The sequence below is a fragment of the Arabidopsis thaliana genome, assembly GCF_000001735.4.
Source record: "Arabidopsis thaliana chromosome 1 sequence".
In the NCBI taxonomy this organism is placed as follows: Eukaryota; Viridiplantae; Streptophyta; class Magnoliopsida; order Brassicales; family Brassicaceae; genus Arabidopsis; species Arabidopsis thaliana.
In genome coordinates this window covers 24,324,275-24,342,422 of record NC_003070.9, presented here as the reverse complement: position 1 = coordinate 24,342,422, position 18,148 = coordinate 24,324,275, and the positions used below count along the sequence as shown (strand labels likewise).

At 30.6% G+C, this 18,148-nt stretch overlaps 2 protein-coding genes and 1 long non-coding RNA gene across 4 annotated transcripts; 1 reads left to right on the top strand and 2 right to left on the bottom strand.

Annotated features, from left to right (window-relative positions):
* Nucleotides 1-503: 503 nt before the first annotated feature.
* On the top strand, nt 504-1,687 carry AT1G65481 (uncharacterized protein). Its single transcript, NM_001198392.2, has 2 exons — nt 504-801; nt 999-1,687. The coding sequence occupies exons 1-2, from the start codon at nt 684-686 to the stop codon at nt 1,142-1,144; spliced, it is 264 nt and encodes an 87-aa protein (NP_001185321.1). The 5' UTR covers nt 504-683; the 3' UTR covers nt 1,145-1,687.
* A 581-nt stretch (nt 1,688-2,268) lies between these two features.
* AT1G08757 lies at nt 2,269-3,052 on the bottom strand. Its single transcript, NR_139492.1, has one exon. It is a non-coding gene; the product is annotated as an other RNA (long non-coding RNA).
* A 5,371-nt stretch (nt 3,053-8,423) lies between these two features.
* FT (PEBP (phosphatidylethanolamine-binding protein) family protein) lies at nt 8,424-11,050 on the bottom strand. 2 transcript variants are annotated; one of them, NM_001334207.1, is made up of 4 exons: nt 10,713-11,050; nt 9,836-9,897; nt 9,082-9,122; nt 8,424-8,957 (listed from the first exon to the last, which is right to left on the bottom strand). In NM_001334207.1, the coding sequence occupies exons 1-4, from the start codon at nt 11,043-11,045 to the stop codon at nt 8,734-8,736; spliced, it is 660 nt and encodes a 219-aa protein (NP_001320342.1). In that variant the 5' UTR covers nt 11,046-11,050; the 3' UTR covers nt 8,424-8,733. The 2 variants fall into 2 exon arrangements, with proteins under 2 accessions (NP_001320342.1, NP_176726.1); NM_105222.3 differs by having other exon boundaries at nt 8,488-8,957; nt 10,713-10,995.
* Between the last annotated feature and the right edge of the window lie 7,098 nt (nt 11,051-18,148).

Below are 18,148 nucleotides of genomic sequence, written 5' to 3'. Positions count from 1 at the left end.
TCTAGGGTTTTTGCCCGAAAAAAATAATAGAGAGGTTCTTTAGGGTTTATTGGGTCTAGTTTTGCAGTAAGGTGGCTATTGTATATCAGAGCTCAAATGAATTCGTCGTTGTGACTGTAGTAGAGCTTTTTGCCGGGAAATAAGGTGCACTCACATGTGAAGGTGAACATTTTTTCTAGGAATATATGAGGAAATGGCAACAGCTGTAGTGAGGCTTTAATTTAATTTGTCAATCAAAACTATTCGTCTAGTTGACTTTCTCTACCATGACTTGTTTGCCAAACCTTCGTGTAATTTCCTATGATCTTTCTCTATTAAAGTCAACTTTCTTTTTATATCAAATAAAATAAAAAGTACGGAATCAAGAAATTTAACATTTTCAGTACCTTTTTCTCTATTTATAGTATACCTTGCATCTCAAAATTATATATTTCAGTAAGAAAATATCTTCTATTTTATTTTATTATGTTCAGAGTAAGAAAAGATCTAAAATGAATATTGAAACAACAAAAAAAAATAACAAACAGGACATGTAATCAAGTAACAGTTTTCAATTATGTGCCAGATTTAATTTCTTTCAACATTTTAGTGTGAAATCAAGTTGGGTAGGTGGATATTTTTAACTATATAAATAGATGGAACAAGTTAGAAAATTATAGGCTTTTTGGACAGTAAGATATACAATGACAGGAAAGGCACCATTCTTCGTGATTCTCATCGCAGCTCTGCTCCTTTTGTCTTCTTTCTTCTTCGGAGAAGTAAAAGCTATATCGACCAAACAACCAAAGCATCGGAAGCTCGGTGAGTCAAAACATTTTAACACGTTCGTTTTCATTACGTTGCTTGATCCGGAACCAATAACATAGACTAAGTATGTTAACCAATTTTAGGTTTAGTTAGATCATACAATATTCGGATGTTATTATGTGAAGATTCTTTTGTATGAAAGATTCATAATTCTTTTTTGCTTTGTTTGATTCATCTAAAACATAAATTAGGGAATAGAGAAGGAGATGAAAATAGGAGCAATGAAATTGTTGTCCAAATGAAAGCAAGAGTAAAGCGAAGCAAGTCAAAAAGGGGACCCCAGAAAAAGGAACCTTATAAGAAGCCACCTTGCAGTCCCCCAACTCATCCAGCATAACAATAAGACATCATCAAAAAAAAAAAAAAAAAAAAGATTAAGACATCATCATTAGCCTATTGTTAATTTCCTCTCTTAATTAGAAATCTTTATTTTAATCAAACAACTAAATATTCGTACACATTGAGATTTCATCCCAAAAATAAACCAGGAAAATCTTCTTTTTCTCATGTATGTAAATATGTCTCTTCTTATTTTTGTAATCATTGAACATAGTCATTACAAATTTTATCTTCCTGATGTGGAAAGAAAGAAACATTAGGTTGCACAACAATGTCTCAGTAACTTCTACAGCGGTCTTTCGGCAGATTGGCATAAGCATCAGAGACATTCCTCTCTAGCTAGATGATATCGAAAAGGTTTGTAGACATCTGCTCTCTTAATGGTTTTCCCACACTTAGTAAACTCAAGTTTCTTTGTACTAATTCTCTAAGGTGATTACATTTATTTGGCCATAAAAGCTCCTTGCCCCCAACCAATTGTAAATAATTGTTCCATTTTAATAATAGAATTCATCACATGTAAAAAAAAAAGTTTGATATGAGATCATGAGATCTTACAGAATCACATACAGTCATACAGAGTGTTGTTAGGGGTTGTCCTTGAAAACAAAAATAAGTGGTAGCTATAAAAAAACATATATGTCGCTAAATAGTAGATATCATTAAGCAAAACTTTATGAATTTGCAATGATTTATTTAATTGTCATTTTGCGACGCCAAAATGTGGTAAATTAACATTGACATAAACGTTGGTAAAACTTATATACGTGCATCATTAATTTAACGACGGGTTAAACGTCTTTAACTACGAACGACTCTTAAGTACGAAAAACTAGTTTAGTTAAACAACTAACGATGCTTAATTGATTGTGGTTACTTCGTTGTTAAATTATTTAACAATGGATTAACGACATTTATAGACGTCGGGAATTGAATGTTGTCTTGTACTGTTTTGAGAATCCAACGAAAAACGTAACAAATACTGGTTGGATCATCTGGAAGGCATGTGTGACTGTGTGACTTCGAATCTTCTTGGAGGGTACATGGCTTTACTCAATGGAACTAAACTTTAATGACACTATAATGGAGCATTCAGAAAGTCGATCAAAGGGAGTTTAGTGACCTACGTGGGAGTCACAAGCAAATGGGTTGTTAAGGAACCATATGCATTAGGGAGTAATGACTCTTTTTCTTGTAGTAAGTTATGTAGTTTCAGTCAGTATAAAATCAGAACTTCATCTCTTTCGCGTAGGTAGATATTGAAATTCACCATTGTTGAGAATTGGGATGATTGTCTCAATAGGAAATATTTTATTCAAGTCCAGAACGGATGATACAGAATTTATTCACCAGATGTACAAGACATTGTGTATTTGACATTATGATACAAGACTTTATATATTATGATCACATAACCCTTAGAAGGTATTTGACATTGAAGGCTACAACAATGAACAAACTCGTACTGTTCCATCCATAATTTGTTTTAAAACTAGTAGACATTATTTGAAGATGCAACTTTAAGCTACTACTCATCTCTTCTCCTTCGTTTATTGAGAAGATTTTGCTACGGACCTTGACCTCTACGTGAATTTGAAGGTAATGCGCCAATACGTGACGTAACCGGGGATTGGAACGATTCACCTTGTCCCCTGATTAGAAGAAGAAAAAGAAGAACCAAAAATAGTACCAGAGCAACTTGTGAAGTTATTTTAACCATTTTTATATTGCCTTCATCACGTACATAAACTAATGATATTTATAATAAAGGTAGTGTGACTAGCAAGACCGAAAAAAAAAGACAGAAAATGAAAACTTTTTAAATTATTCTATGTCTCCACGTCTCCACACTTGCCAAGTAGAGGCACTACTTGACAAATTGCATTGGGCTAACAAGGTCTATAACAGAGACATTGTGAGTGGTAATGGCTAGTTCGGAAAGTATTTTCCTTGTAACCTTCTAATTTCATTTGATATTATTCTAACAAATTAGCTTTAGCCTTTAATATCCTTTGGCAGTTTATATGTAAGTGCTTGATCGCATTCTCATTTTCCTCTCTGGAAGAGAATCTTTTAACAACAAGCCAAACAATAGCAATCCCAACTTGTAAAGTAGTTTATTTTATAGCGCTTGACAAGTTGACTTCACAGAAACCATAGGATGTTTTAATCCCATCCCATCACTATTCATATTTATACCTGTAATTTCTGAAGGCCCAATGTAAGAAGTTGTACATGTTTTTAGTGCCTCTTGGAATCATTATTAGAACACTGAAAAACATATCAGGTCAACTTCCCTTAGCTAGTCACAGTTAGTGGAGTTTACTTTGAAGAAAGTAATATTAAAGAGTCTTAAAACTTTTCATAATATTTTTGCAACTATTTTGTGAATTATTTTATTTATTTACTAACAGAGCATAGAGTTGAATAATGGTCTGTTCCATCTCTCTTGATGTCAAATCTAGGCCAGAAACCTTATTTGCATCAGTGGAGAGTTGAGTAAAAGAATAAAGTATTAACACATAAAAAATGGGTTACCTCAAATAACAGTAGACTTTGTTAGAATTTAGTAAACAATGATAAGCTACTTGGTTGATACTAATTACTACCTCATTTTATGTTGATGGTCCCTTGCAAGAGAAGTGGATGAGAAGTTCATCTAATGTGGAATAGCAATTCAGTTGATATGACTTAGTTATGGAGATTTATCGTATCGAATGTTTTAATAGAAGTCAAATATTTGCGTATGCTATCAAGAACCAAAGATGCATTTCAAGTTAGATGGAAATAGACTTTCTAGCTAGTTCAATTGTATTAAAAATTGGATCACTACAAACATATTTGGTAATTGTAAAAAAACAAAAAGGGTGCTTATTTCAATGTTTTTGTTAAAAAGAAATAAGTATGGATAGATTTGAAGATGAATTTCAAAACCTCTGAACATCTATAATTACTTCAATATATAAAATTCAATGTATTCACAAAAGTTTCTAGACTAACTCTGGTCTGAATCTAGCTATTTCTGCCCACCTAAGATAGTTCAGTAATAAAAGAACTTTTGTGTCTTTCATAGAACTAGCATTATGAACAATAAGAGAGATATAATTATTTACAGTTATCCTAACAGGTTATTGATAATCTACGAAAAAAATTAACATGTTTACACACGGAAGTGGAAGCACTCGTTAGAACAATGAGATGTATGATTGGCAACGACAAACGAAAGGTAACATTCTATATAGACTTCTCTGGTTTGGTGAAGATAGTGTTTTTCCCAACAGAGTGGTCAACCTTCTATACATACCTAGAGGCGATTCATAAAGATAAGGATGAGTTTGATTATTTTTCTTTATCTGTAACTTTTCGAAGTACAAATGTTAAATCGGATTACTTGACACAAAATATTCATATCCAACTGTATATTATTATTTATGTAAATAATATTCTTCAACTATTGTTTATTTGAGTTAATATGATAAAAATGTTACCAAAAAATATATATATATTTAAGTTTAATAAACTCTATTTATTTAATAAAAACAAAAAGTTCACGCCAGATGTGACATATATATCTATCTTGCAAATCAGATTCTGAGGCCAACTTCTACAACACTTCTCTTTTCCCGAATGTTCCGAATATAATGTCCCGTCTTAATGTATTGATCACTTCTCATGAGTCCTGAAAACATCTATATTGTCTCTCTCTCCCATTTGTCGGACCCAAATATGATTGATCGCTTGCTTTGTCCAATTCTTTTTAGTACAAATGTTGTAGTCATGGTTAATGGTCATGGTCTATTCAAAGCTCTAAAAAGTCAGATTCTAATCAAGTGATCAGATAACAGATAAGCGTCTCAATCGTTTACTTGTTTAGTTTTCGTCTTAGCGCCATTAAAGTATCGTTTATTTTAATTTATTTTATTTCTGATTAAATGTTTCTTTATTTTACTATTTTCACATTTGCTATTTCATGATTTAGGATTGGCAAATGGCAACCGTGAATCTATTTTGGTTTTGAGAATTTTTAGCATTTTTGAGAATTTTTCAGCATTCGATTTTGCTGTACTTTTCATTTTCAATGCATTAGGTAATAGGAATTAGTCTGTCTAATGATGAATCAATTTGTGATTTAACGAAGATGCACATAACTAAATAATGCATGTCATTTTAAGATATAAGGCTCTATATAATTTTGTGGAAATCAACATAATTACTTGACAAGTGTTCCAAATTTTCTTTAGATCAAAAAATAAATAAATGTTGCAAATTTTCTGAAGAATTATAAATCAAATATGTGAGGCCACCGCCCATACGATATTAACTTTGTTGTTAAACAATGTGTTATCATAAGGTTTTTTATAAAATAAAACTGATTATAATATCCATATAGACTAATCGATATATCACACAAATTTAGAAGACTACCAAACACGGAAAGAACTACTGAACCTTGCGAAGATGATAGCCTATGATGGTAGGCGTTAGACTACTTTCCGAAGATCCGAAGATAAGGTATTACTACATCATCCTAACTACATACGACATACGTGAGTTTCGACACACCGAAGACACACATGGCTTCTGCAAAAAAGTAACATGTGGACATTCTTAACACCATGATATCTAATATTCGAACCTAGAAAGAAAGAAAAAAAACATAATCTTTTAAATGTCATCCTAAATACCATTTGTAAAGGATATGTCTCTCATTTTTAAAGTTTTTGCACTAAGATTATCGAGAGAGAATATATACTCAAATATCTAAAAGACTTAATGCGTTTCCTATATTTTTTTTTTTACGAGAGATCAATCTAACTTTAGCGTTAGAGGATCCTCTCGGAACATATATATCACAAAAGGTTTGCACGAATAGTAGTTTATATGACTTTATCAGAATATGTTGACTAAATATATCACGAAAGTACAACATCTATATATAAAAAGTAGCTTGAAAAATGGTAAAACAAACAAAATTATCATCGGAATATGATATTACGCAAAAAGACATATCAAGTTTATATAAATAGAATTAATCTAAAGAACGAAATTTAGGACTACATGCTACATAAAATATAAGAATTAGAAAGAAGTGAGCTTTCAGGCTTGAAACCTCAAAAAATAAAGTTGAGAAATCAGATCACTCAGAATTTGTTACCACTTTCAGTAACTCAAAACAATTTGTCTGGAAAAAAAAACACTTCCTATTGTATCAACCGGTCCTCCATCATAGGATCAAAGTTTCATATGCTCTCCATGAAGAGGAGATAGAATTTTTTTTCATTGTTGCGAGGCGCCCATTAAAATAAGTTCCCTATTCAAATTCCCCAATACCAACATAGTCCTTAGAACAAATTATTCCTCTTGTATAGTCCACATATATGAAAAACAGCCACATGTTCTCCCAAGGTAACTAGGTAATCAGTTTCTCGTTTGCTTTCACCTCCTTGTTAGTTGTTACCCTATTTCCACACTAAAAAAGTGAGCATATATTGACAAAAAATACCAGAACCGGTGGGAAATCTAATAACGTGAACAAAATATATATTTAAATGAATGAAATATAGTCAAACTAAACTGTTTTACATTTTTTTGTGAAACACTAAACTGTTTTACTTTAAGATGTTTTGAACGAATAAATACATGGAAGTGAACTATGTGCACATTACAACTACAACCAAGAAAATAAACAAAAAAAAAATTGTGATGATGTTTTTGGTCAGAGAAAATATCTAACGAATTTTCGAGCATATTAAACTAGCAGTCAAACATAAAATCATCGATAGACAAATAGTCAACTAGAAAAATATCATGGACCTACTACAAAAGTAGTCGAGGCGTTACATGCTCCACTATTCAAATCTGAAAATAACAAATATCGTCGTGGACATCATTACACTTGGTTTGACAAGACTGTCCGTATGATGGAGTAAAACCTGAAAATAATGGACCAATTGTTTTTTTTGGTTACTGACATGTTATATTCATAGTACTGTCACATGCGAATGATCAAGTCCCAAGAGGTGTATGTACACGTGCACCAATGAACAACAATAAATTCTTCTTTATGACAATATTCTCTTATCTATCTTTTCCTAAATATCATGCTACCTCTCCTTTTTGCTTTTTGATTTGTTGAAAAAACTTCTATTGCTTTTTATCTCTAAATAACTTTGCTTTATAAAAACTAGACACTTTCAGTTTTTGGGACGCAAAGTATTCATCTCATGCTATTTTTGTTTTAGATAATCATGGATGTCGTTTACGAGCATAAGATTCTTGTAACCTTCTTGTATGGCTGATGTTTAATTTTTTTTTATTTTTTTTTATATAACTATATCATTTGACTTTTAGCCTTTTACGTGTTACTCTTTCATTCTATATCAAATATAGACCTTCCTCTGAGTGGATATGTGGAAGTACGCAAAAAATATATCGGTTGAATGCACAGAACCTTAAAATGAAATGGTTCATAGTCAGAGTTATCTTCCAACTGTTAATAAATTTTCACGTGTATCAATAATTTCTTGTATCATATATAATTATGTCACAATTTACTAATCAATAAAAAATGTTAATAAAAGAAAATCAAAGGGGTTCGAGATCGTTTAAATGTCATCGTTGATCAGCTTGGAGGAGAGCGTTTTCATCGAACGATGGCTATCAATGTTCAAGAAAGCATTAGACAGTAAGACCATCTACGTTCATAAAGAGTTTATGGATATTTAAAGTTTAACTACAGAAAGACACTTCCTTTTTTTGGATGTCTAAAGTGTTTTATTTTTAGTTTTAAACTCAAATTTAATTTTAAAATAGAAAATACATTAAATCGAAACTTATACTATTTTAGGCGTTGAATCAGTGATCTAACCATAACTTGACAGCATAACGTCTAGACGGAGCCAATACAACCGCCTAAACCGCTTTTAAATAAAACATAAATGCTTAAGTTGTTCCTCGTATTTATCCCAAATTAAAAAAAAAACGTTTTTCTATCATGGGAACAAGATCTAACGTCGAAGTCCATTAGTAATTAATCTTCAGAATGTATAAATACTTCATATGTTTACCTTTCAAGGATTTAATAATTAAGGTTTGATCCTAGGATTCGATCTTACACATGTGTTTCTTCATACGTGAGCCCATAAACTTAAAACCAAAATATTGCTCTACTTTTCTAGCTTATGTATTGAATGCAAACTCTTTAGTTTGATATATAATGATCGACTTGGATATTATCAGTACTTTAGTAGCAACACAAAAAAGTGTATTATGGAACCCAAAAGTAAAACAGCAGATTCTTCCCACTGCCTGATTTTTGCATCGAAAAGAAATGAATACACGTAAAGTATAAATATAACACTTCATTTCATGTAGATTAATATAATTATCGCATCACACACTATATAAGTAAAACACTCTCATTTTCCTCCCCCTCTCATTTTTATTACACACTTATATATTGAACTACTATAGGCATCATCACCGTTCGTTACTCGTATCATAAAATGGTTATTAAATTAAAATACTATAGATGCATAAATCTCATCAGAGTATGCAATATCAATTGGTTATAAAGGAAGAAGCCATCTAAAGTCTTCTTCCTCCGCAGCCACTCTCCCTCTGACAATTGTAGAAAACTGCGGCCACGGGAAGGCCGAGATTGTAGATCTCAGCAAACTCGCGAGTGTTGAAGTTCTGGCGCCACCCTGGTGCATACACTGTTTGCCTGCCAAGCTGTCGAAACAATATAAACACGACACGATGAATTCCTGCAGTGGGACTTGGATTTTCGTAACACACAATCTCATTGCCTGAAAAATAAAAAGTTCATCAAAACATGTGAATTTTCTAGCTAGTAACTAATTAATTAGGCTATTTCATATACCTTTCTATATTTCTAACACCTAGCGATCTAATATATAGAATAAAACTCACCAAAGGTTGTTCCAGTTGTAGCAGGGATATCAGTCACCAACCTGTAATGAGAGATAGCCATACACATGTTTAAGCTATGGCACCACAACATAATTGAAATGCTACTTCTTTTTTTGACAGAATTGAAATGCTACTTAAACTTTATTTTCTTACAAAAAAATAATAGCAACGTAACTAATTCCTAGATTACTAGTGCAAGTGACTAGCAAAACATGCAATAACATTCAAGTGCATGAATATATAAATAAAAATAAAAAGTGATATAACAGGAAACCTAGTCCTGCTCACTTCAAGGAACAATGATGATGTCATCAGGCTATTTTAAGCTCAATGATATTCCCGTACAAAGACCACTTTAAAGTGAAAAAAACAAATCTTAGTTCAAGTCACGTCCTATACATTCTATAGAATCTATGTGCGATCAGTAAAATACACAGACATACATAATACATATTTACATTACACATAGTAAAGTTTTTGAACAAAATATGTCAATTTAGCTTGGGTGTGGGCTTTTTTGGGAGACAAATTGATGCATCGCACTCTCGAAGTTGATTTTATATGTCTCCTTCTATTAAATGTAAAATGTTTGAGTCTTAAGTTATAAGTGATCTACTCAATTTCAAAGTATCCAAAATACATGTCCAGTTTTACATGTGTAGTTGAGTGTCTATATATATAATTCGAGCAACATGTTTGAGCTATGCTATAACTTAAAAGTGAATTAATTAAAGAGTTGAGTTAGTGCACAAACCAATGGAGATATTCTCGGAGGTGAGGGTTGCTAGGACTTGGAACATCTGGATCCACCATAACCTTCATTAAACAAATAAGACGAAGAATTATAAGAAGATAAGATTATCATTTTCAAAGAAATCAAGAAAGCAAAAGGTCTTTTTTTCTTTTTCTTTTTTGAAGTTTGGAAAATGAGATAACACAAGAAAGAAGAAGAAAACTATGAATAGAAAAAAGGTAGTAGCTACATGTCTATATATAGCAGAGAGTATCTTAAAGGCTGGCTTGAATATCAGAATATCCTTATTCAAACAGTTTTCAAATATTCCACAACAGAGATTCATCAATATATATATTTGTTTTAATGAACATCAATTTTCTATATCTTTTTGCAGATATTTTAATTAGCAAAAAGGATATTTCAAAAATGCCATTTTCAAAGTATAGTAAAAAATTATACTTAAAAAAAAACAAAAAAAAACAAATGCAAATTAAATTATTAGGTAGGAGGAACAAAGAAAAATCCCAAGATTCTTATCCTAAATAATAATCACTTATGCAAGAAGTTGGTGGAAAAAATTTGGGATAGATCATAAATTTATCTCTATTTAATTTAGGATAGGAAGAAATATTTTATGGGTCCATCTTCATGAAAAAAGAAATGAAATATAAATTAGTTTTTGATTTGGGTATCATAAAGTAAAACCAAATAAATCATAAAAAAACAGAGAAAAGGAAAGCGTGGGGCATTTTTAACCAAGGTCTCTGCATGCCCAAGAAATATTTTCAGTATACCCCAAAAAAGGAAAATAATTTCTATTTTAAAAAAGAAGGTGTAAGAAGCACTGAAGAAACTAAAGAAGAAAAGAGACAAAAGGGAGTTCAAGTGAAAGAACCAAAGTATAGAAGTTCCTGAGGTCTTCTCCACCAATCTCAACTCTTGGCTTGTTTTGAACCTGAGAAGGCCTTAGATCCAAGCCATTAGTCACCTCTCTTTGGCCATAAGTAACCTTTAGAGTGATTGATCTATTAAACGGATCAAGAACGTCTCCAACAACTCTGCTTACTATAAGAGGGTCTCTTATATTTATAGACATCTTTGATCTTGAACAAACAGGTGGTTTCTCTGTGTTGATTGTTTCTGTTTTACTTGTTTTTGTTTCTGCTTCTTTAATTTGTATCATAGGCATGAACCCTCTACACATATTTATACTGTTTCGGATTTGCATTAACTCGGGTCGGTGAAATCATAACCACAATCTTTTTCTTGTCTATTGATGTACTAGAATCTAAAACTGATTCTACGTACATCACACATTGTCGTCTTATTTCATATTTTTCTTTCTTTTTATTTCTGTTTGTGGTATTCCAAACCCACCACACTAATACACTGGAAATATTCCAAATTATATCTCCCACTTGGTAGCCACTAATTTTTGATTTATTTCCTTTAACAAGATACCTCTCTCGACTAAATATTATTTACTTTTATACAAAGATATTAATTATGATAATGAGTAATCAGTAGTTTCATATATATTTAGTTTTGCCATATATTAACATAATTTATCATAACAAAGTAAGATTATTAATAAAAATAAGAAAAAAGTAGGGTACCGCCAAGTTTATAGAGAAAAAAAAATTACAGTATCACTTGTTATGTTTTTAAAACTATTATTTAGAGATATAAAGAAAAAAAAAATTCTTAAAAAATTCGAAAGCGAAAACGTTCTAAAAGAAAAAAACTAAAAAAAAAGTTGAGATAGAAATCATAGAAGAAATGATATATTTTATAAAACAGCCTTTTCTTGTAGTTATACCAGGTAGAACAAGGGATCCTTCAGGTTAGATAGAACCAGGACATTTGAGAATAGTCACCTATTTTTCTAGCCGCTTGTGTTATATGGTCGACAAACAAATCTCAAACATGTAGAATGAAGGCAGTTATTTTCATCGTCCATACCTACCAATGTCCGAACTCAAATACGCAAAATTATCTCAAAATGAATTAAGTACAAGATATCTGCAATTAAATAATATAAACCAAATCAATTGTTTTATTTCTCTTCTTTTTTTATAAACAAGCGGCCATATTATGGAAAAGTGAGTTTTATAATTGAGATAGTATCTAGTGTCTTGAAACAATTATATCATACGGTAATCTATCTATACATATAATATTAACTATTAAAAATCTAAAGCAAAATAATGATTACTTTTTAAAATTAGACATTAGTTTGGTTGTAAAAATACTAACCATCCATTTGCACGACCAGGATAATTGGTATATATACTTATGCGTCTATAAATAGGTATGGATTTGCTAATTTGAGAGATTTTCTTTTTGACATTGCATCAACATATATAGATGTAACTACCATTACCACTAATTAGAGCATTTCTTAAGTTCAAAGATGAAACTTATAACCATAGCCTAACAACTGTAGGAATTATTCTTTCTTTTTCTTTTAATTGGTAATTAAATAATTAGCGATAGGTTCTACTGTCCAAACTGGAAAATAAAGGAATTATTCAGTGATGTAGTTTTTTGTAACATCTCAGTAATGTATTCATATTGAACTTTATCTTATCATTTCAGACTTCAGCCACTGTTCTACACGTCCATAGGTTAACTTCATCTTAGGTTGAAATCCAAAATATTTGGTAACCTTCATAGAAATTTCAGATTTGTTTACTAAAAAAGACGTCTACGATCGACCATTGATAATCGAAATCGCAATTAAAAAAAACTCGAAATCTGCTATATGCACTTTTTAACGACTAGCATTTATTTTCTACTAATTTTAGTTACACACAAAAAAATGTATGCATTTTTAAATATTGGACAGGAGAGCTCAGTACTATAAGAATTGTTAGTAAATTTTGTCATTCAATCATGTTAGTGTTCATACGAAACAAAAGATGTGATGTAGAAAAAAATAGGTCGCAGTCGCAGACAAGATTAATTGTTCGCTAAAATGAGATAGATGGATTGTCCGCCACTTGTGTATATCATTTTTCATTTGTTCAGAAAAACAAAAGTGTATCTTTTTGTTTTTTGATTTAATCCGATATATATTCATTTTGTATTTCTTCTTAAAGAGACTTACGTTTGCTTTAAGATAAGTAGTTTGCTTTCTATTTTCAGCAACTTTTTAAGATTTAACTAATTTATTTCTATTATAAAATTTAACGTATCTGCCACTTGTCTTTTACTTATGAATAAAACGTTTATAGTATATCGTAAGATGATATAGTAAGCATTGACATGTAAAGAGAAAATAGAAAAATATATTTTCTTTATCTTTCGAAGATGCATTGTTTAAGAAAATCAGGTAGAACCTTTTAGAGTTTAGAGAACATATTTCAATATCATTGTAACATATTAAGTTGACTCTATATCTATGAAGCCGTGATGTTCCTAAACACTACATGTTTAAAATTATTTTCTTCAAATATGTTTTGTCTTTATCAACTCCACAAATAGCATCTTTGAAAAACATTAGTGTATTAAGTTCTAACCACCATATGTCGCATAATGTTCGCAACCTTTTGGTAATGTAGATAAAGGAAACGATTAATTGAAGATTTTTGCCGTTTAACTAAATTTCTTCCACTAGATTTTCGCATGCAATTTCCTTACGAAGCAACATATAGTGCATCACAGAACATATTCTAAGTTTCCTATTAAAAACGTTGTGAACAAATTAATTGTACTCTATATTTATTTAAGTTAATGAGACACTTTGCATATGTTTAAGCTCATAAAGCTTTGAGAAGGTTTCCCCGGTGAAAATTTTGGAAAAGTAGTTTTAGTCAAATAAAAAAAGAATATTAACTTATGTTTTGACGACCCAAAAAAAATGAAAGGAATAACTTATGAAATAGCATTTTCATTAGAAAACGAATGTACGTCACTTTAGGACTTTATTTCTAGAACGAAAACATTTTGGTTGGTTGAAATATTCAATGAAAATCAAATAATTCAAAAACATTGTGATGATTCAATCTTAGAAGAGAAGATAATTACAAAGACACATACTTGATAATAAACCATCAAAAACTGAACATAGAGATTAGTTTAGAGATTTTGATAGTATCATTGGTGTAATGACCATGATAAGAAATTTCAATAGTCTTTTGCGGTGGAGCTAGTAGAGGCTTCTGCGTCACCATGAAGAAATATCTTATCTCCAAGTGACAAAAAGGTGTTAAAGCCGATAGTCAAATGTTTGTGCTTCTTAAACAACTTCTTCAATCGTGCATACAATATAGAACGATCAATCCGTTGTGCCTTAAAATCTAGAAGATAATTAAACATAGATATTTACCTTTTGGATTACGAAGATTGGCAAGTGGATGAGGAACAAGAGATCCGGCAAACCTACGTTTACAAGTTTTTGCTAAATCTCATTATGTGAAAAACTTGATGTGATTTTGGGCTAGCATAAGGGATCTTGATAGATTTTCTTCTCTTTTTTTCTTCTTCTTCATTTAACCTATCATCTGAATAGAAGTTAGAAGAATCGGTGATTCAAAAGCAGATTTCTTTACCTCTGTGAATTGTAATTCATCGGACTCGAAAAAATCGATCGTCAGTATTCGATGACATTTCTAAATCATATCCTCATGAGTGCCCTTTGTCATCAAATTAATTGCGACACATGTTCTCTAAGCTAGAAGATAATCCTTCAATTATCTTCCCATGTTGGTTTATTATCTGCAAGTCTTAGATTAACTTGTTTTATGTTTGATATTATTCTTTACTCAATAAAGTGAGATGACAAAAAAAATTGCGACTTCTCAAATAATATGTAAGAGATTTTAGATAGTTTAGCTTATAATTAGTCTAATGAAAGTTTATAAAGTTTTGAGAAGAGGATTTCTTTTAATAAGATCCCACATTGAAAGTTTTAAAAAGAAACACTAGTATATAAGAGATATGTGTCAATCCAATTTTTGTCAATTGATATTTAGTTGGACGCATATGAATATATGATACTTAACATCATATCCAAGTCCGAAAACAAGTTATTTGAATGCAGTCCGATTGTCCGGAACTGAATGTCCAACAAAAGCTTGATTTCATTTTGTCGAGATTTAGAAGTACATTATGATGAGTTTTAAAAAAAAAATCTAAAAAACCACGATCTCTTAAGGCATGTGGAGCCCCATATAGATAGATGGAAAAATACTTAATTATGGTCAATCCATTCTTTACTATTTGATTTTGAGTTAAAACTCCAAATAAATTAATATGCTTAACCCCTATACCTTAACCCCAAATCTCGTTGCCTAAAACTAAATCTAAACTTGTTGTGAGTTCTCCAAAAGATCTTGTGCTACAAATTTGAATTAAATTTCATCTCTCCATCATATTTTATTTACTTATGAAGTTAAATGTGTAAACTACGTCAATTATTTTCTGCAACTTAGATTCGCAAAAAATGTGGGGTATTAGTAACATCGATAAAATTAATTATGTGAAGCTAACAACTTACAATTATCTAACTAACTTTATAAGACTTAACACACATAAGTGCTTGTTACGAACACTAAAATGTAGAAGAACCTAAAAGATAGTGAACCCCCACAATCCTTTCTATTAAAAGTGACCCTCAAAATCATCATAGCAACTGAATAAATTCGGTTCATGAGAAATCATAGAATATTACAAGTTTTTTTTTTTTTTTTTTGCGTCTCACGTTTTTGTCGTACTCTATTTCTTAAAAGAATTCTTATTTGTTCAGTCGTCTTGTTCCCATGTGTGTGTGTGTTTATATCTCTTGTGAAGTTGGTGGCTAAAAAATATCAACAGTTCCTGAACTTGGGCCTCAAATTTTTCTTTTCTTCTCTACTTCCTACGTGGATCTAGTCAAAAATTGAGCATCCTTGTTCTAAAAGGATTACTTTAAAATAACATTATATTTTAAAAAACTAGGGAAAAAATTGCCCTGAGAAAACCGTAAGAAAGTTACGTTTTTCGTATATATAAATTTAAATAAATAATATAATATCATGCAATTTACCATGTCATCGGAAAGATATATAATTATATTTATTTAATAAATACAAAATTAATGTTATTTTTATAAAAGCTCAAAAACATTAACGAAACCGTCAGTTTACGATGTTTCCACTTATTATTGTTACAAATAAAATGATAGTCTTTGGGTTATTTAGTTCATATTTTCTTGACATGGAGCGAAAGAAATAAGAATAAGACCAAAAGGAAAATCATGTGGAGGAGAAATTAATAAATAAATTTTAAAAAACGTTTGGAAATAGGAAGTATGTAAAAACGAATATAAAAATAGGAAGTAGTGTAAAACAATCGAATATAAAAATAGAAGAAACGCAACCAAGTAGAGACGTCTCGATACTTTGCACTCATCCAATCCTTTATGGAATCTTCTTCTAATGTTGGCCAAGATGTCTCACTTCACTATCATCAACGTATCTATCTTCATACTCTCTCAATAATGTGAAAGATCTCATTATCTTTAACAACAAGAAAGATCTCATTATTCTTGATAAACTTCAATTCATCATCTCTTCTTTGGACTTTTGATCTTTAAGAAATTAAACATAATTTCAGTCGAACTGATTCCGATTGAATTTGTTGTTGGTTGTCAACATTTTATTTAACGATGATAATATAAATGGAATAAATAAATTATTGACTGCTCCTAAATATAAACTTTTGTGATTCATACGAATGTAATTCGAAGAGAGGTTAAAAACAATGAGATTTTCAATGAGAAAAATAGCATATTTTTTTTTTGGTTCAATAAGTAATAGATTTTTGTTCAGCAAATGTTCGTTAGAAATTATGGAATTTTTATTTATAATATTTTTGAACCCCAAATCAGATAAAATTTTTAAAAAATATTTTTTCACCATAAGTTTTTAATGTTAGAATTATCTTATATTGGAAGTGGAAATGAATGTTAGGAACAAAAGTCTTTAACATAAAAATTTGTGCCTTTAAAATAGCTCTTAACTTTCATCTCCACGTTGATTAATTTAGACCATCCTGTGTTGACGTTGAGTTTGTGATCTTTTTCAATGAAAACAAATATCTAGTGTAATTTTTTTTTTTTTGACGTAATTACTTAGAATATTTAAAAGGGTCTAATTGCACAAGTTTTATGCCGCCATTATGAATAATAGCATAGGTTGGATATTTTAGATAATTTGTTGCAATATAGTGATGTATTGCAATAAATATAAACGTTTAATCGTTTAAACGCACCATTTAGTGTCATAATTTACGTAAATATCGTTTTTAAGGTTCCAACTGCACAAGTTTTTTATGCCGTCACCATAAATGGTATAAGCATGATATTTTCTAGTATAATTTGTTGCAATGCATCACTATTTCCTAAGTTTTTCAAAAACATTATATACAGAATAAATTCAAATAGCATTTTACATTATACTAATTTGTTATTAAGCCTTTAAAACGCATTATTTAGTATGAAGCTATCAATGTATAATGTATCATATCATGCAAATGGCATATCCAAAGGGAGATGAAGAACGTCAGAAGCATGACGAGAGATGCTTGAGCCGTGAGGGTAGCCTCGTGGGAATGAATACAAAAAGCTCACACATAAAAGTAGCATTTTTAATGGCCACCAAATCTTATCACCCTTTTTGGGATATTTTTAAAAAATTTTGAAAATAAAAGAAATATTCTTTATCTGATTCCTATTACTGAAAAGTGAACACTGAATAAAACGTCAGTTCATTGGTTTCTCCTATTTTTACAATTACAGAAAATCATCTCTCTATTTTGTTTTGTTATTTCGTTTAGTACAATGCCGCAAATAAAAACACTAGCCATTTAATAACTCACTTTGTTTGCTTATTGAATTGTCCAACCAATTACTCATTCTTAATTAGTATGACTGTTAGTATCTTTTAGAAGAAAATTAAAGCGAAGAATTATAATTCAAACATTTTTCTAACGACAAATTAACACGCACTACTACCACATCATTCATCATCAATTGATTCCCTCATATGGTCAGTCAACAACATATGCTCAGTGAACAAAAACCTCACCATCTTCTCTCCCTCCCTTTTCTTGCTACAAATCTTCATTTCCTTTCACTTTCTTACCTCGTTCATAAATCGTATCCAAAGTATTATTCGGTTTCATTCGGAGCTCTTGCTCACCATGACCGTATTAGGCTTAAAATTAAAATTAAAATGAGTAATTTCTAGTCTCTATTTATATAACCGCATCCGCATGAGTATTTAAAATTAGTAAATTCTAGTCTCTATTTATATGTCATCCCAATTGTTTCCCCCACTATATTGGGCT